The sequence below is a fragment of the Physella acuta genome, unplaced genomic scaffold (assembly GCF_028476545.2).
Source record: "Physella acuta isolate Inbredline_101_S28 unplaced genomic scaffold, ASM2847654v3 ptg000600l, whole genome shotgun sequence".
Classification (NCBI taxonomy): Eukaryota; Metazoa; Mollusca; class Gastropoda; family Physidae; genus Physella; species Physella acuta.
In genome coordinates this window covers 1,568,462-1,589,303 of record NW_026732119.1, presented here as the reverse complement: position 1 = coordinate 1,589,303, position 20,842 = coordinate 1,568,462, and the positions used below count along the sequence as shown (strand labels likewise).

The 20,842-nt window shown below is 34.1% G+C and overlaps 1 protein-coding gene and 1 pseudogene across 1 annotated transcript; one reads left to right on the top strand and one right to left on the bottom strand.

The window, feature by feature from the left end:
• Positions 1-10,034: 10,034 nt before the first annotated feature.
• LOC131947602 (S-phase kinase-associated protein 1-like) lies at positions 10,035-11,976 on the bottom strand (annotated as a pseudogene).
• A 2,017-nt stretch (positions 11,977-13,993) lies between these two features.
• LOC131947601 (uncharacterized) lies at positions 13,994-14,764 on the top strand. Its single transcript, XM_059308839.1, has one exon. It carries the CDS (start codon positions 13,994-13,996, stop codon positions 14,762-14,764), a length of 771 nt encoding a protein of 256 aa, XP_059164822.1.
• Positions 14,765-20,842: the final 6,078 nt, after the last annotated feature.

Here is a 20,842-nt window from a genome sequence, read left to right as displayed (position 1 = left end):
AACATGACTATATGAAAGCAAAGTGTGATATTAACACTGTAAGAAATATTCACACAAAAAAATGGAGCATTGCAAGAAGATATATTTGTTTCAAATAATTGATGTAAAACTCTAATTGGTAGATTTTTTTATATTTTATAATTTTAACTAATTACTGAAGTTTCTAACTGTTGATTTTACTCTTCAAATAGTGTAGGTGAGCTAATTGCATGTTAAAATAGCTAGATTGTGTTGATCTTGAAGCGACTCAGTTTATGTTCAATAACTTTTATTTTTATTTTAGTACGAAACGGTTGTGACTGTTGTGTTAAAATCATAAACATAAAATTGCATGTTAATATCAAAATATTAATAGTGTGTCTATAGTAAAAATGATTTACAAAATGTTGACCATCCCATATTAATTAAGTATTTGGCTTATTAAAATTATAGTCTGCCTTATAAGAGAGATAATGTAGTGAGTACGCATTTTGCGTGTGTAAAAAAATGTGTGACTAGTCACTAGGAGTTAGATATACGGCTAAATCGTCTCTAAACTTTCTCGAATATTCTAATACTAGGCATGCTGCCCAGCTTTGCTTAGGCTTTCGAAAACATTGAGAATTTGAATGCTTAATTAATTCGCCCGAGGGTCGGTCTACGACCTCAGGAGTTATGAAGAGGTTCCTCCGTGGACATTTTTTTTCGATTTATAGCTCATATAAGGCGCCGGTCAGTCGAGGTCAGTTTTGACCCCATCATCGTAGACTTTTCGGCCAACCGGCCACCGTGTTCTGTCGCCCCAAGGCAAGATCCTGCCAAATTCGAAGCGCCTGCGGCGCCGGGAAGTGCCCTATCGGGCACCCGACAACTTTGCTTTATATATTATAGAGATTAGCAAATTGCATAGATAAACAAAGATTTCAATAAAGTAATTAAGGCCTGAAATACTTTAGTATAGAAATGTATTATTTGAATAGATGAATCTAGAATCTCTAGATCTAGAATCCAAATACATAAAATAAATTTTATGAGTTTAGGCCTGAAAAATTGTATTGTATACATTTCATAGTGTACGTAGATCTATATCAAATTTGAATGAAATAGTTCATTTCTTTTTATTCTAAACACGGCAGATGACGTCATTGGTTAATGTATAAGCAATAGTGACGTCACAGTTTTAAGCGTTCTTTTTCACATTTATTAATGCTTTTCCGGTTGCATAAATAATACTGTTTCTCTACATTCGAATAAGCCTTTAATTTTTATTTTTCTTCTTTAAATAAAATTGTGGTTATACATTTAAAACATCTAACATATTATTTTCAACAAAAGTCCGTATAAAGTTCTCCATATATCGCTGCCGTTTCTGACGTGATTTCCGGCGAAAATATTTTGCGGACAGACAGAGAGAGAGAGAGAGAGAGAGAGAGAGAGAGAGAGAGAGAAGAGCGCACATGGCGTTTTATATATTAGGATAACACTACGTGGGATGTCAACTCGGAATATAGACATGATTTTTGTTTACTTAAACTTTTAAAAATAGAATAAAATCTAGTAGAAAAAAAAAAAATTGCGCACCAAGCGAGCACCAAAACCAAATGTGCGTAATAGTGCGCAATAATATTAGTACTTTATAAATTTACATGCGTTTTTTGAGAAATCGGAAATAACGTACATTAGTACTTCCGGTCAACGGAAATTACTCAAAATTTGATAGAAGGTAGAGAATTAGTTCTTTTACTTACATGTGAAATTTCATTTATCAATCTGAATTAGTACTCAAGTTATAGGCTTTTGAAAAATTCAAAGTAGAAAAAGTACCACTTCCGGTAATCGAAAATCGCTCAAAAGTTGATACGGATCTACGATTTTGATATAATACTTATATATGAAATTTCATCAACCTAGCTGTAACGGTATTCGAGTAATCGTGTTTACACACAGACAGACACACAGACACACAGACACACAGACATACGGACAAGATTGCAAAATTATGTTTTTCCGTATCAGTGAGGTGTAAAACGTCGAGATTTGTAAAAATCTCGATTTTTTTTTTGCACGATTACAATAATTTCTCTATACCACGTATATATGAGAAAGTAAAAAACACGAATATTAGCATTGAACCTTATCACATTAACATTATTACTGCCCTTTCTTTAACGCTAATGATACATTACGAAACAACAAAGCGATTTAACCAAAACCAACTTTTATCCCAGATTTAACTTAACAACAACGCTGTTCTTTAATCCCCGCTCAGGATCTAAACGGAGACCAATCGCATTAATGATATTCCACGGACCTCTACATTTCCTATTTGATCTATTCATGAGATCTCTAAGTCATCTTTCATGTGTGGCTCATGGATCAGTATATGGATGTCAGCATATATTTAATTATTGCACGGATATAATAAATATCTTAATTTACATGATATATCACAATATATAAAGCCATTCCTGAAGAAATACACACGTTCATACACTATTAAAAATACTCAGCTAAACTTTGTTTTACTTTTTAAAGTTTGCATTTGGTTTTACCCCCACCCATGCTGATAGCTTTAAAGTGTTCACAGTTAATTTTGACGATGTGAATTTACTGTCAGTTATTAGTTTAGCTGGATCTAGCATTGCTTTTTTTCTATATTTAGCAGGCGCCATCCCCCCTCCTCCATGTAGAAATTATTAATTTATATTTAAAATAGTTTGTTTTTTTAATCTAATTAACCATTAATTTAACTGAACATAATTATTTTTACTCTTATATTTTGCAATTATTTATCTTGGTGTCTTACCCCCCCCCCCCCCAGTTATCGGTGTCACCCGGTGCGATCACAGTGGGGATAAGCTCCCACTTCACTGCGGCATAAGCTCCCACTTCACTGCGGCATAAGCTCCCACTTCACTGCGGCATAAGCTCCCACTTCAAGGTGGGCATAAGCTCCCACTTCACGGTGGGCATAAGCTCCTTCTTCAGGGTGGGAATAAGCTCCCACTTCTCAAACAATGCCCCTAACATCTGACGTCACTAAAAGCTTCTGACAACCGGATCCATCTCCTGACCTTCACATCAATAGAGTCAGCTGGCTAGTTTTTGTAACCGAAAAACAGCTTGAAATATTTTTTTTTTTTTAAATTTTCAATAAAAAATTGTTTTGTGAAATTCCATTGAATATAGCATTCATTTTAATGGAATTCCATCACATCAAATTTTGAAAAAAAAATATATTTCTATAGTGATTTATGTTACAAAAACTAGCCAGCTAACTCTATTAGTGTTAGTACAAGAACGATAAATTGTTATATAGCCGATATATATGTTACTTTGTGAAATTTTAGAACTCCAGAACAGGATGTGTTTTTCAAGATGGCCGCCGTTGTCAAGGCAACCATAATTTCAAAAGAGTCCCTGGTGCATGGACATTTTTTCCTTTAAGTACCCTAACTATTATATACACACATGAATCCATAAAAGGTTTTAATTAAGAAGTTGGGTTTTTTTTGTTTTTTTTGGAGCCTACCCCCTTAACCGGAATGTCCCTAGGTGGAACCCATAAGTAGATGAGTCTCGATAGCTGGAGACAGCAACCCATCTAGGGCAGAAAACTTCAACATCAAACAGCTACGGCTTTGTAGTTTGTTCTTGAATGGACACATTTTCTGAGAGGAAATCCAGAAATAAAAGTTGTATAAAGGAAAGTTTTAGCGGCTAGACATAGTGCTACAACTAAAAATATAGAAAGTAACAGCCGCAATACATAGTGTTGTGCTACATATACCAAAGTCTCAGACACCGACTGACTCTACTTTATTCGCACATTCAGGTTTGAAAAGGGAAATTTACTGTCAAAATATATAGCTATAAGACATTTGTTGCGACATACATTATAAAAATTGCATGTATGTTCGTGTGTGTACGTGTGTTTGTGTCTAGCAAATAGTTGTATGGTTAGGCTGGCTTGGTTCGTGCGAGCAGGGGTCGGCAACCTTTTGAGACGGAAGAGCTAAAAGCTGCAATCTACAGAATTTCCCAGACTTTAAAGAGCCACTAACATTTGTATGTGCAATTCGGTAGTGGAAAGCTTGGAACCATTGCTACAGAGCTGGCCATAGCATAGTTGTAGGGCTGGGCATAATGCCTAATGCACTAGGCTGTCAACTGTCCATATACACTCTACTCCACCTATTTTCATTGGTTTTTTTTTTTTTTAGTTTTAGTTTTTACAGTATATTTTTTTCTTTGAGTTTCTATAATAAAAGAATATAATTATTATAGAAGTAGAGAGCCGCATATTAACATCAAAAGAACCGCATGCAACTCGTGAGCCGCAGGTTGCCGACCCCTGCGTGCGAGTAATTTGGTTAACACAAGAAATCTTGAATACATATTTTGAAAGACCAACTACAGCAGATTACCTATTGTCAAAAATAAAGAATTCATTTTATTTAAGCAAAGATATCTTACATAATTATAAGTTTTGTAATTTAATTAGGAATATTTGTACTATTTATATCAATAAACTTTTAAAGGCAGACAAAATGTGTACATACCTTTTAGTAATATTTATAGATAATATATCACAAAATCAACACGGATTTACATAATTTTTATATTTCAACTGGGGAATGTGTTTATTTATTAATTTGATAACATAGATTAAAGTTGTTTTCCTTGTCTGTTTAAACTATAATATGGGAAGTAACAAAAAGAAAACAATATAATACAGGCATATCAATTTGCAACATTAATGTGTTGTATAGAAGAATTAAGATTTATGTTTAAGGGAAAATGTACAAAATGTAAACAATTTCTTTATCTTAATAATTATGCAGATAATATATCACAGTATGATCACAATATAATCATGTGTATAAAACAACGCCGATAAAAACAGAAGATCATCGTTTCATCTCTTTCATTGTGCTGTAAAAATCCTAACTTATGATTAGGTCACTGCCTCTTTGCCTGTCCGAAAGCCCTCCCTTAACATTATAACTATCACCAAAGTTAAATAACAAATGCAACCAAGCGCTAGAACCAAAACCTACACTAAGCCTAGATTTAACTTAACTCTTAACTCTATTCTGTAGGCCTCTCTAACATATGACTGTCTTAGTCCGCCTCTAACACATTATCGTAAACATTACATTATGTTTTTGTAGAAACCTATAATGAACTATGTAAAAAATAGAAATGTTTTTTTTAATTTAAAACAATCGTTTAAAATGCGATTGGCCGGACTCAGAGACTGGGCCACACGTGTAGGTCAAGAGCTGGATATGGTTGTCAGAAAATTTCAGTGACGTGGGGTGTTAGGGGCATTTAGTGGGAGCTAATTCTCACTGTGAAGTGGGAGCGTATCTCCACCTTGAAGTGGAAGCGCATCCCCTAGGTGAATTTAGAGCTTATTCTCACCGTGAAGTGGGAGCTTATTCTCACCGTAAAGTGGGAGCTTATTCTCACCCTGAAGTGGGAGCTTATTCTCACCCTGAAGTGGGAGCTTATCCATACCATGAAGTGGGAGCTCATCACCACCGTGAAGAAATAAATTATATGTACAGTGAAGTTGGAGCTTATTCTCACCGTGAAGTGGGAGCTTATACTCACTATAAAGTGGGAGCGTATACCCACCTTGGAGTGGGAGGTAATATCCACTTCCAACCCGCGCTGTAACGATAATTAAATCTACAATTAAGTTATTCGTTACTGATAATAACTCGTTAAAAATGTTAACAAAGCATAAAAATGAAGGCAAGATTTATATGTCACTATTTGAATTTACTTAACAGTAGGTTGTTATGTTAATGGTAGAAAATTACAGTAAAATTACAGTAATTACAGTAATTACAGTAACATAAGCTATTTTAAATAAAAATTAACAACCCCTACTAGGGGGAGAGGGGATTACATCTGTTAAATATCGAAAAAGCAGCTATATTAATAACCGACAATAGATACACATCGTCAAGCTATTATTTCCTGTTAAATTAATGGTTAATTACAGTAAAACAATCTTTTAAATGCAAAATAACAATCCCCACTAGGGGAAGAGGGGATTATATCTGCTAAATATAGAATAAGCAGCTTTATTCATAACCGACAATAGATACACATCGTCAATTTTAACTGTTAACACTTTAAAGCTATCACCCAGTGTTGGGGGTGAAACCAAATGCAAAATTTAAAGAGAAAAAAAAAGTGTAGTTGAATATTTTTAAATGGGTAGATCTATATACGGGTGTATTTTTAGTTTTAGATCCCACGTTCATTATCTTCAGGAATGCTTTTAATTATTGTGTAAGTTCATGTAAATTAAGATGTTTGCATCTGAGCAATAATAAAATGTTCGCAGACATCGAGAGACTGATCCAGGAGCGATGAATGAAAGATGACTAAGAGATCTCATGCATAGATCAAATAGGAAATGTAGAGGTCCGTAGAATAATCACTAATGCGATTGGTCCCTGTTAAGAACCTGGATTTAGTTGCCTCTTAAACCAATGTTTCAGTTGTTTGCATGTTTAAAAATTAACTTGAAACGCAGTGTGTTGTTTTTTTCCGCGGTCCAACATGTGGACGGCCAGAATGACCTCCAACCTACCATTCGACCACCAAAGTCTACTTTATTCGACCCCCCCCCCCCCCCCCATCTCCTCCTCCTTGTGGACGTGATACACGGTCTACCAAATATAATGCAGGGCTGGTGACGGTGTGTTAGAGGCGTAGCGATGGGGGGGGGGAGGGGGGGAATAAATGTCCCCGGGCGCCGACCTTAGTGGGCGCCAAAATGGGTTATAAAAACAAATAAAAGTGTCAATTTATCTGCATTTTTGCAGTTTGAGAGGGGGGTGGGATGCAAATTGAAAATTTACTCCCGAGTGGGGCGCCTAATTGAAAGTTCGTCCACGGGCGCCGGGAAGGGTCGCTACGCCTCTGCGGTGGGATGAATAGAAGGTAGGCGTTTGGATGGAGCACTACAAGAAATGTATTCGGCTGTCCGTTACAGATTTTGGAAAGCATCAGAAAACCGAAATTAGATATCACAACAATAGAGTGCATGAGATCAATTTGAAAAAAATGTGTTTTTTAAATAAAAATATATATATATTGCAAACAGAATGTCATAAAAAGTTACTCTGTGTTTCATAAAAAAATAAGTCTATAAACAATTTGTTAGCAAAAATGATTGTATAACAAATAAAGCTATTGCTATTTACAAGACTTTAAAAACTTAGTTGTGTGACCTCCCCTGGTAATTTAAAATTTGCAAATGGAAGAAGCTTTAATGCGTTTAAAAAAAAGACAATATTTAAAAAAAAATTAACTTTACATTTTTGCATGTAATCACAACATATTAAATAAACACATAAATAAATATTGCCTAGGCTGTTAAATACTATGTATACGTATACACACACACACACACATATATATATATATATATATATATATATATATATATATATATATATATATATATATATATATATATATATATATATATGTATATATATATTAGACATGTTTTAATTTGTTGGGATGTATGTGTTTAACACACTTAAACGTTATAGTTTCAAATACTATACTGTTTAAAACAGTGTGAGAACTAAAAACTTAAAAATAGTTGACAATTACTTGGTGTTTAACTAAGTGGGTTGCGTTAAATTCTGCTTTAATTGAAAATTTTTTTTTTTTTTATCTTAAAAGTGTCTAATTTTTTTTTTATCTCAAAGCGTTTCAGTTCTATAACTTTTATTTTTAGTTTAGGACTAGACCTTTGTGGAGTTTGTGTTAAAACCATCGATATTTTATTGAATGTTTTTCACAAAAAAAGAACATTGTCAGATGTACAAAGATTTAATTAAATGAATGCAGATGAGCAACTTACTCCATTGCATAAATACATACTTTAAAATGTATGTATATACCTAACGTTATTTAATATTAAAAAGCTAAAAGAATTTTTTTTTTAAATTGCATTCACATTATATTGTTAAACTTTAATTAAAATTATTCTAAATCTGCTTTAGTTACTTCGTATTTGTTAATTAAACAAGATAATCAGATGAAGTGTAATGATTGCTGAAAAGTTGAAGAGAAAATATTGTTTTGAAAATATTAAAAAATCACCGTATTGATTAGTCTCTCTACTAAAGTTGTATAAAGCGAGATAACAAAGCTTAGATCTGTCAGTGTATTATTATAGTAGTTCCCCTTGATTATATACAGTAGTTCACTCTCGGTGTTGATCAAAGCTCGTTGATCTTAGCTTCAGATGTGAGAAATGTTATTTGTATAGCCAGGCACGAGCCAGACACTGGCCCCTGTCTACCCAACTCAGAGAAAAATTATATGGGGCACTTGCTGATCTGGAGACCACAGTCCAGTTTGTTCACGAAGTTGGAATTGTTGTCTGAATCCTCCACCATATTCTCAATTAAGAACGAAGAAGAAGAAAGATGTGAGAAGTCACGAGTTCAAATCCAGAGACTTTTTATTAAATGCATTTTTCGAATTTCAAAAGAATGATTTCATAGTCTGTAAAGAGTCATGCTAGTCTTCTCACATTGACGCCAGGCGTAGACACTCAATCTACGAAAAGATATGTGTGTTTATTTTCATGTAGTTTATTTATACACCATTTGCGATAGGTGTGTTTTGAAGATTCGAATACATGCTCAAGGCTAAATAAGGAAATATGTTGTGAACACGGAAAACGAATCAACGTTTTTTAAAAGATATTTACAGGGAACGATGCCAGCGGAAGAAGACGGTAGAGACAAAAGAGAGGATGCTTGGATAACGTCAGGGACTGGATCAGATATTTTAATATAGACTTACTGAGGGTAGTAGTTGGCATAACGTTGAGAAAAGAGAACCAGAGACGTACCAAGGACTCTCACACAGTGTTTGATGACACTTTATATTGAAACAAAAATAATATTCGTATTTTTAAAAAACTGGCATTTAAATTTTTGCATCGCTTTCAATTTTTAACAAGCAGAGAGACATGGTAAAACATGAAGAAAAACATATTATTTCATGTTTAGTATATCGTGAGTTTAGTAGATTGTGAATTTAGTATAAAGTAAATGTAGTGTACCGTACGTTAAGCATATTGTTAGTTTAATATATCATGAATTTATTTTATCGTGAATTTTGTTTATCGTAAATGTAGTATATCTCGTGAGTTTAGTTTATCGTGAGTTTACATCCCGACTGCCAATTGTTAAGTGTAAGTAAACAATGACACATATATATATATATATATATATATATATATATATATATATATATATATATATATATATATATACATATATATATATATATATATATATATATATATATATATATATATATATATATATATATATGTATTTCCCTATGAGTAAGTAATCATTAATTCGACCTGAGTGACGTAGTTGTCTTTTAAGCTATTAACTCCCAACTGTTGAGCCGGGTACAGGGCGGTGGGGTGGGGATGTCTTTACTTTAAAGAAAGAAAAAAAAAGTTAACTTCTTCTCAAGTGGATTGGGATAGTCCTATAGTTATATTATGTATTATGTTAACTCATTATTATTGCGAAACATGTGTATGTTTTTATATGAATAAATATTATTTCATATGTATAGCTATTTATTTTAAATAACAAAAATCACATTTATTTACGTAGTACTAATCAAATAATCAAATTTTATAATAAAAATGTTAGTTGCTCTTTAATAACTGGAAAATTGTGAGAATTGTAACTTTTGGCTCTTTCGTCTTAAAAGGTTGCCGACCCCTGACGTATAGTATTAGCGTGCGTTGTACTATGGCAATGCTGTAACTGGATAGAGTTATTTTTTTTTATTAGTTACTTCCCATCTAAATATTTTATAATACATAAGGGAAACCATTTTGAACTATTATATCAAAATTATATAAAACCGATACCCCGATACCTCAGTTGTAGTAAAACAATGTTGTAAATCCTTGTTCATTGTATTTATTATTCTTGTAACAAAATAATATTTAAAATGTAGCAGTCTTTCTAGTGCTAATAGTTTATTACACCAAGCAAGCCTTTGATATCTAAGTAGTTGGCTGCCAAAATCAACTCAAACAAGGTGCCCTGGTCAACTTTAAGAAATTCTGCATCCCAGGAGCAAACATCATCTTTTTTTTTCTTTGTTTTCATCATCTTCAGTTGGTGGAGGGTCATCCCGATGGAAGGTACACCATTGAATTACCTTCTTTAATATAGCAGCATTAACATTAGGTAGTGGAACAGGTTCATCTTCATCCTCATCCATACCCAAATCTTCTAACATGGTTTTAACAGTGACAGATTGTTTAGCAATCTCAACATTTACTTATTTTACAATTAAATTATATTCAAATGTAAAAGTGTAAATAAAGGACGATTCAATGACAGAAGGGTATTTTTTTCCCTTTTTTAATGTTAAATTGTCAGAAATATCCCTACTTGTTTTTTTTTTTTTTTTTTTTTTTACAGCGTCAGTTTGCCTTGTCATGTTCAATTGAGTATTACAGTTTTCATCATCGGCTTGTGAGGAATGATACAGATTAATAATCACAATATCCTTCTGACTCTCCTTCATTTTAGATGGTTTACATAATACAAAACGCCTAATTACAATTTCGATTTTAAACCGGAAAATGCAAATATTGTAATTAAATGATGATTCAATGGATTGTTTTTATCGGCATGGTGGTTTGAGTGGGGTTAGGGCTTTTAAGTATAGATGAAAGAAATGTGGGTATAAAGAAAACAAATATTGTAAATATTATAAGAAGCCGGAACATTTTCGGTACAATGAAACACTTCAAACCAAACATTCTTCATTTTCAAACATAGCTGTTCTTCCACATGTTTTTTTTAATCAATTTGTTTAAAATATATTGATGATATATATATATATCTTCTCCGATGTCAGCCTGCTTTTCTTTTTGATATTTTGCTTTCATAGCCTTTGTACTTTGTAACATTAAGAACTAACTACAAGGCAGCAGTTTTAGTTTTTGGAGTTTTTTCTCCTAGAAGAGTTGCTGTCGAGACTTTTCGGTTTAGCAACCATGAGCTTTACCGACTCGACCACTCCGACCCCTTATATATACCTAATCCAAATAATAAAGGGTTCTAGTTTTTAGCTTATAAATATTTGCCTAATAAATAAAATATTTTATTTTACTCTGCGAAATAACGGCTCCCCCCCCCCTTTCCCAAATTACTTAAAAATGGCAGTCCATCTCTTTGTCTGTCTAGGTAACTTACTTAAGCAAATCGGTGACAAGTCAATTTTAATTTTTATATATAACTAAGAAGATAATCTTCCAATTAAAAAAATGCGACTTCCTCTAAAATAATAATAATTATCCTTGCGGTATCACTAATTGTACATCTATGCATGAATTATGTTATTGACTAATAATACAAGTAATTACTGTTTCTACTTAATTATTAATGTTTAGGTTATTAATACAATTACTTTGTTTGAACATACACTATTTCTATTAGAATTGTTCTACGCATTTTAAATAATTTTATAAATACACATAATCAGTATGTAAGTCAGTGCCTGTTATGATAGATTATAAATATCTATCATGGTGTCTCCACCTCTCCCCCCTTCTTGCTACCCCACAGGTAACGGTACACACCTGGACCTGAGTCCAGCGGTATTGTAAGGCTGACCGGGCCTCGACCTCAGACTGCGGTCACGAGGGCGGAGCCTAACTCATGTGACCTGTAGGGTAGGGACGCCACAGTCCGGTCACTCTACCTTCTCCCCTCTTCGGAGGTAGCCTATGCGTTTTTTGTGTGCTAAGGCACTTGCCGTTATAATATTATACTTATTTTGATGATAAGGCACTTTCCATCATAAAATTATACTCATTTTGGTGCTACGGCATTTGATCTCTACCGAGAAATTTAACTCACTTTTTGGCAACGTGTGTAGAGGATTGTGTGGCTTCATTTGAAGGTAATTGAAAACTTATTTTTATTAACTGTACTGTTATATAGTAATCGATAAGTATGGAATGTGTATAAAACAATGTATGCATAAAAATGATATTTTTTAGTAATATTTATGGTAGGTCCTATGTCAGGCTAATGTAAATCTAGTACTATCTTTGTAACAATAGTAAAATTCTATGTGTCAGAAGTCTAAATGAATGTGTATATCACACAGATGTTAGGAAGATTGTCAAATGTATTTACAGCCGACCAGCTTGGGGCTAAAGACTAGACGCTACAGAGGTCTGTGTGTGAGCAAGTGTGACCACGCCGCCCTGGAGACCAGTCGCCCCTTTCAGGCTAATCTGACTACGTTAAAACGTTGCAATTATGTCAATTACTCTATGTTAACTTCATGTATTAAAATGTAACTAATTGTCAAATCTTTGCACTGAGTTAATTATTGACTCATATTGTTAAACCCTTTTCACTGAGCCAAGTATTGGTAACCAGTCAATAACAATAATATACATTAATACAACACGATTAAGTATTAAGGGGCCTCTTGTCCAACGAGACAATCCCTAGACCAAACAAGCCATTCTGTAGTTGCGGCTATATATTTATGTGCGGTATTACTCGATAGAGCATATTTACCACTGTGCCGGGTGACACCAAAACGAAATATAGCAAATTGTTATGAAAAGGTCAGCTTTTTAAGTAAATTTAATTAGTTATTAAAGTAATAGACCTTCATCATAATGTACAGGGAGAAACTCTAAATTACTAGTAGAAGTATTATATTATTGTACACGTTTTATCGTTAGCGAAGGGGCGGGGTGACACTTGGGAAGGGGGCGATAGACTTTTTTCGAGGGTGGGAGGGGGCGGGCACTGTTAAAAGTATATATTTTCTATATACATTTCATTTCGTTCGGGGGGGGGGGGGGGGGTGGCGGCAGACTTTATTGGGGGGGGGGGCCTTAGCGTCTAGTCGCGTCGGTATACGCAATCAAAAGATGAATACAGTGACGGATTGAGTTCGATCTTCCAAACACGGGTACAAGTATAAGAACAAACCCCTAGTTCGATTGTATTTTTATACAGACTAAGGGCGTCACTATCCTGTCATTGAGTGTGCACCACACTCCCGCCTTGTGATGCTACTGTACAGAACACCTAAAGTTTGAAACAAAATAACTTCCTCTATTTGATCATATAACTTCAGCTCTAAAACTTCAACTCTTAATTCATTTGTAAAATGTAATGTTGTTTTTGGTGATATGTGGTAGGTCTATACATAATAAATACAATATTCTATGCGTTTTTGTTTACCCTATAAACAATTTTTTTAGAAATCCAACACCAGTAACCAAGTCTTTCAATTTCAAAATGCTTATAGCATAACAATACTATTCATTTCTAAACGAAATAAATATTTCTAAAATATGGATTTTCTCAATATAAAAAGTCTAACACTAAGTCTAACAAAAAAGGAAAGAAAACACCTTACAGTTATTAATCTTAAAGAAAGAAAAAAAAGGAAAGAAAAAAAAGGAAAGAAAAACAGCCAGTGCGAATCGAAGTTTAATCACAGGCTTCACCACACAACCTTAATTACATGTACGAATCAAACAACAAAAAAAGAAGAAAATTCGATTTTTACTCTACAATTTTTATTTTAGTTCAGGCGAACTAATTAAGTTAACCTCAATGTTTATTCATCAAAAAGAATTGTATGACTTTACTGATGTATGAACAAAGTGTAATTAGTGTAATTTTTAATTAACTGTCGATCGAACTATCGGTGCGTAGACATAAGCATCAAGGTTAAACTAATTGCATTAATCTGATTTTAAATTTTCATATCTGAAAATAATTATTTAACGACGAGTGTGCCTATCTCTTTCCGCTGAGGATAATTAAAGAGCAAATATAATTGATCTTAGTATAATTTATATAAGAGTAAATACTTCATCTTCGTTAAGTAAAGAACAAACACATTTTTGTGTCGTATATGTACCCAATCGTAAAAGATGTCCAATCACAAAGCGTTTAACATCTCGACTACAACACCGCCTGTGAGAGCGGTCGTTGACCTGGGCTACGAAAGGTCAGGCATCGCGTTCCTGCTTGTGGTTCTACTAGGGTTCATTGCCCACTTCCTGAATGCCGTCAACAACGGCATCAATGTCATCGTCTTCTTCAAGATCGGCCTCGTAGACGTCCTGTTTGTGTCGTTATTCGCCTTGTCCCTCTACGATCTCTTCTTCACCATCATCGGCTCTATCCACACAGACGGCAACATCACCCTCTACATCATCTACCACAAGACGCTGTGGTCACGTAACCTCATCCTCTGGTACACCATCTCTTTCAAAGACTCCACTTTTCTCTTCGTGACCTACATCACCATACCCCACTGCTGTTTGGTGACCTTCCCCTTGCAGTTCAAAACAACCTTCACCTTCCGACGTACGTACTACTCCTTGTTCGGGATCTCCATTGTGAACTTGATCCTTCACCTCCCCATCCTCTGTACCCAAGGCTTGATGTTCTGTGAATCCCCGGATGTCAAAACCACGCTGACATTTCACAACCTCGTCTACCCTTACGTCTGCTATCCCCTCATCTTCATCTGCTTCACATTTTTCGCCACACAACTTGTTTCATCCCCCAAGTTCCGTCAGCCTCTCAGAAACGCCGCGACCAAAACACCATCAAAGTTAAACTTCTTGGTCGTCCGGATAGTTAAAGCCATGTTAGTGATCTCTCTGTTCTATCATGTGAGTTGTGTCCCATGTTAGTGATTTTTCTGTTCTATCATGTGAGTTGTGTCCCATGTTAGTGATCTCTCTGTTCTGTCATGTGAGTTGTGTCCCATGTTAGTGATTTCTCTGTTCTGTCATGTGAGTTGTGTCCCATGTTAGTGATCTCTCTGTTCTGTCATGTGAGTTGTGTCCCATGTTAGTGATCTCTCTGTTCTATCATGTGAGTTGTGTCCCATGTTAGTGATTTCTCTTTTCTGTCATGTGAGTTGTGTCCCATGTTAGTGATTTCTCTGTTCTATCATGTGAGTTGTGTCCCATGTTAGTGATTTCTCTGTTCTATCATGTGAGTTGTGTCCCATGTTAGTGATTTCTCTTTTCTGTCATTTGAGTTGTGTCCCATGTTAGTGATTTCTCTGTTCTATCATGTGAGTTGTATCCCATGTTAGTGATTTCTCTGTTCTATCATGTGAGTTGTGTCCCATGTTAGTGATTTCTCTGTTATATCATGTGAGTTGTGTCCCATGTTAGTGATCTCTCTGTTCTGTCATGTGAGTTGTGTCCCATGTTAGTGATTTCTCTGTTCTATCATGTGAGTTGTGTCCCATGTTAGTGATTTCTCTGTTCTGTCATGTGAGTTGTGTCCCATGTTAGTGATTTCTCTGTTCTATCATGTGAGTTGTGTCCCATGTTAGTGATTTCTCTGTTCTGTCATGTGAGTTGTGTCCCATGTTAGTGATTTCTCTGTTCTATCATGTGAGTTGTGTCCCATGTTAGTGATCTCTCTGTTCTATCATGTGAGTTGTGTCCCATGTTAGTGATCTCTCTGTTCTATCATGTGAGTTGTGTCCCATGTTAGTGATCTCTCTGTTCTATCATGTGAGTTGTGTCCCATGTTAGTGATTTCTCTGTTCTATCATGTGAGTTGTGTCCCATGTTAGTGATTTCTCTGTTCTGTCATGTGAGTTGTGTCCCATGTTAGTGATCTCTATGTTCTATCATGTGAGTTGTGTCCCATGTTAGTGATATCTCTGTTCTATCATGTGAGTTGTGTCCCATGTTAGTGATCTCTCTGTTCTATCATGTGAGTTGTGTCCCATGTTAGTGATTTCGCTGTTCTGTCATGTGAGTTGTGTCCCATGTTAGTGATCTCTCTGTTCTATCATGTGAGTTGTGTCCCATGTTAGTGATTTCGCTGTTCTGTCATGTGAGTTGTGTCCCTGCTGTCGCTCTACATTTCTGTCACTTCTTATTCCCAGAACTCATCAACCTGAAGTTGTACAACAATACATATTTCTTTATTTTCGCACTGTCCAATTGTATTTTACCGTTGAATTTAACCTTCAACATTACTTTCCATTTAAAATACTATACAAAGTTCAGGGCAGCCGTTATGCAATGCAGGTTTTGTTTCAATGAAAAAATAAAATAAATAAATGTTCAATCAGATTCTAAAATGCTGTTACAGTTACTATGTTAATGCTTTATTCAGGGGCGGAACTACAGTGCCGCCAGACCCCGCAATGCGGGGGCCCACGTCATTTAGGGGCCCAGAGCCGACCATAATAAATATTTTTATAGTTTAAAAAAAAGTAAATTTTCTTTCATTTTTGACTTGATGGTTGTTTTGTAAAAAATTACAGTAGCTGCGGTTGGATTATCTTTATTCTATAGACACCACCCCACGCTCTTTTATATTCTATTTCCCTTTTTTTTTATTAAACCACAGTGAAAGCCGAGTATTTCTCCTACAGTTTAACTTATCAAAGATAAGCAAACGTTCAAACCACTTCCATGACTTATTTCCCTTTTTTAAAAAAATGGGTCAAGTAGGGGTGATCATAAGCTCTTTTTAATAGATTTGTACTAAACAAATTAAAAAGCAATTACTTCTCTTAATTATTATTATTTTTATAAGTAATTACAAAAAAATGACATTGCATAAAAAAGAAGTGATTAAATCAACAATATTTAAAAAATTAATGATATAAATACAAAAAAAAACTAAAAATAAACATAACACGAGACACCATTACTTAAACAAAGCTTTCATGTTTTATATTATTTTGACCGACGAGGAGTGGGCTTCTATCAAAAGCTAATCAAAACTGATTTTCACAAAACACACTAATTCAATTAGATTCTACACACATGACATGGTGTTGACTTTTTTAAAATTGATGTTTTTCAAATCCCGAACAGGCCAGCAATGAGTATCCTATGTTCGTATTTTGGGATTGTATATATATATATATATATATATATATATATATATATATATATATATATATATATATATATATATATATATACATATATATATATATATATATATATATATATATATATATATATATATATATATTTCATATATATTTCATATATATTTCATATATATATATATATATATATATATATATATATATATGGGGGGGGGGGGGCTAAAAAAATTGCGGGGTGGCCCTTCTTTTCTGGCTCCGCAACTGGCTTTATTTCATATTTCTTAAACATTTGTCAAATTTTAATGACATCATATGGAACTCTACTTCGAAAGTTCGATTTCCCATTTGTCAATTGTATTTTGCCTCATCCCATAAACCGCGGTCTCTGATTTACAAAGAGTTAATGAACTGTTTACAAATGAACAACCTCGTTTATTTTATAAATATAGACTTTAAGAAATGTTTATATACATATTGTTATTTAACATTGAATGCGATAATTTAGTAAACTGTTATATTCAAATTATATTGTTAAACTTAAAACAAAATAAAATCTTACAATTGTTGTAGTTACTTCCCATTCGAAGATTTGAATTGATAATAGTAGACAACTTACATTAATATTCTTGAAATGTAAAAAAAAATTAATTCATTTATTTTAAATAAAAAGAAACAACAAATCAGTGTGTCGTTAATTATCAAAACGACAATATAAAGTTTAACCTTTTATATGCTGATGTTGTCCGTTCTACTCTATTGATTTTATTAATAATTTAACTTACTTTAAATTTAAAACAAATAACTAACTACAATATCTAATTAAATTGAGATGGGATATTATACTTGAGATTACTAACTAGCAAAAGTTTATATCAGGGGTCGGCAACCTTTCCAGACGGAGAGCCAATAGCTACAATTTTCAAAATTTTCCAGTTTCTAAAGAGCCACTAACGTTTTTATTTCAATATTTAGTATTTGATTAAGATTAGGTAAATTAATTGTATTTGTTTATTTAAAATAAAAACCCTTAAATATGAAATAATATTTATTAATATAAAAACTTACACGTTTCTCCAGAATAATGAACTTAGTAATCAAATAATATAACTATAGGACTATCGCAATCCACTTTGGAAGCTGTTAACTATATTTTTCTTTCTTTCCGTATATCACCGATTAACGGGCTTGGGTATCTGTTTGATTACTGGGTACAGGTCGCTTTTGGGTCTCACCAGGCTTATCCTCCACCCCACTGAACGCAGGGTCAGCTTGTACCCCAGCGTCCAGTACCTGGCTCAACAGTAGGAAGCTAATAACTAAAAAAAGCTACGTCACTGAGGTCAAATTGATGATTGCTGACAGATAATGACATGCTTTCTGAATAAAATAACATTACACATTTAACTATATTCGAAAAAGTCGACACTTCTGCAGTGGCAAGCATGGAATTGTTGTCACGGGGTTGGCTACAGCTACAGCACGGCTGTGGGGCTGGGCCTGGTGCCCTAGCGGCTGCAGTGTTTCTTCCAGATTTTTTTCTACCGGGAGAGGGGGCACTTCAAATTTTCGGGGCAGGGGGGGGGGGGAAGCGGGCTAATATTTCCGGGGTATCTTATTTTATATATATCCCGAAAGGCTATCTGGAAGAAACTCTGAACTGTCCGTATACTCTCTACTCCACCTCTGCTCACTGTTCTCTGACGAGTGTTTTTATCCTGTTTAAAGTTGAGTTTTTTACAGTATAATATTTGTTGCGAATTTTGAAAATTAAATAATATAACTATTAATATTCCGGTATCAACCCTACCAGTATAGTGACAGTATTATATTTGTATCCAATAAAGATTTTGAATTTTTAATTAGCATAGTAAACCAAAGATACTTCTAGTTAATCTTAAAATCTGACCTGATGTCGATAACATCTATAGCCTGCTACATTTAGACTCGACTTAATATCGACAACATGAACATGTGCTACAAATGAATAATGCGCTACGCTTGTATCAGTCTTGTATCACTGTATGTATAATGCATCTTAAAGTATTTACAGCAACATTAAAACACAATAATATGTAACATACCGTTATGTATTCTAGAATCTAAACTTGACTACCTAATATATAAAAGACAACAGATGGGCCCTTTTTCTCTGACATGATAAGATATAACCTAACGGACATCCACATCATAGCTGTACATAATGGAACCAAGGGCTGTATGTTTAAAGCTTCATCAGGCGATGTTGTCTGAAGTTTAATATAGAAACATAAGACCATCGCAATGTTAAATTGATGTGTTAAAAAGGGAAGTATAACTCTTAATTAAGTTGTCTAAATAATAATCTTCAGAGAGGCTTATTTTATAACTCGACTGTAGCCTCATGTATTCATAGTGTAGTACATTTGGTAGGCACAGGTACAGATACATTTAGTCTAACGTAAGGGCCGGCAACCTTTTGAGACTGTACAGCCAAAAGTTACAATTTTCAAAAATGCCCAGTTTTAAAGAGCCACTAACATTCTTTTTTTTTCAATATTTTGATATTTGAGAAGGATTAGGTATTTCTGAATCAGCATTGCAAACACAATAATATAATTATATCTAGGTAATATTAAAATCTGACCTGATGTCGATAACATGGGGAGCTACTACATCTAGACCTGACCAAATGTCGACAACATGGGCATGTATTACATTTACATCATGAGTTACGTTTGTATCAGTATTTTGATTGTAATGTATATTAAAAATTTACATCAACATGAAAACACAATATGTGCTGTAAGATTATTTAAGTAGTATATTTAAATAAAACTAACTCCTAGATCATTTTACTCATTGCATATCATTTTAAGTAGACAGTTACATACGACGTCTTGTTTTGCACATGAAAAAATTCAATAATTTACCCGACAGATGCCCTTTATTCACTCTCTGTTACGCTCACTAACTGCTTAATCGTTTAGGTAAAAAAAAAATCAATCTTAGCCTTTGTTTAAATTGTAGAACCATGTCCCCCCACTCTCCCCCTCCCCATTTCGATCGACTTTGTATCTATGAACCCACCCCTAACCATTGTTCAACTTATTCTTTTAAACCAAGGGTGTATTGCTTCTAAGGCAGCTCGTATCTCCTACATCCTGACTTGGCTCGTGAGTCCAAGTACCGATGCATCTTTATTTCTTGTCCCCGAACGGGGATCCAAAATTAGAAAAATACTGAATTTGTTGCTGATAACATAAGAAAGAGGTGATTCAACTTATATCAAATAGCAATACATAATAATATGACTTATAATTAATTAATATTTATAAATTGTAAACCATTTTTAAAAAGAATCATATTGTAGTAAAATATAAAACTAAGATTTATCATTTGCTATATAATGCTTGTATATTATCAATCAGTTGAATGTTCTTAATTTACAGTGTTTGATTAGTGTGTTTTTTTTATTTTATTTTAAAAGTTAACTCCCTTGGGTGGAACTTGCTTTAGTTTCTTTATACTAGTTTATACCAGGGGCGGCAACCTGCGGCTCGCGAGCCTCTTGCGGCTCTTTGATGTCGAGATGCGGCTCTTCAGCTCCATATACACATATTATTAATTGTATTGTTTTATGTTCAAAACTCAAAAAATATTGTGCTGCAACACTCGGTAATGGCGTCGACCATAAATTACGTCACGCTTTTTTGACGATTTTTACCTCTCCACTCCCCTCCGTCACACATCGTCACAAAAAGCCAGACCCCCCCCCCCAAAATGACGTCACACTTCAGCCTACGACCCCCTCAAAATTGCAGTTGCATTTTCTTAAAACATCGATATTTGTCCAAATTCTTGTCTGAACTCTGTCAAAATATAGTATTTTAATCAATTCCTATTGCAATGCATTAAA

Coding starts and splice junctions, on each gene's coding strand:
- LOC131947601 (XM_059308839.1), top strand. CDS start 13,994: ATGTCCAATCACAAAGCGTTTAACATCTCGACTACAACACCGCCTGTG.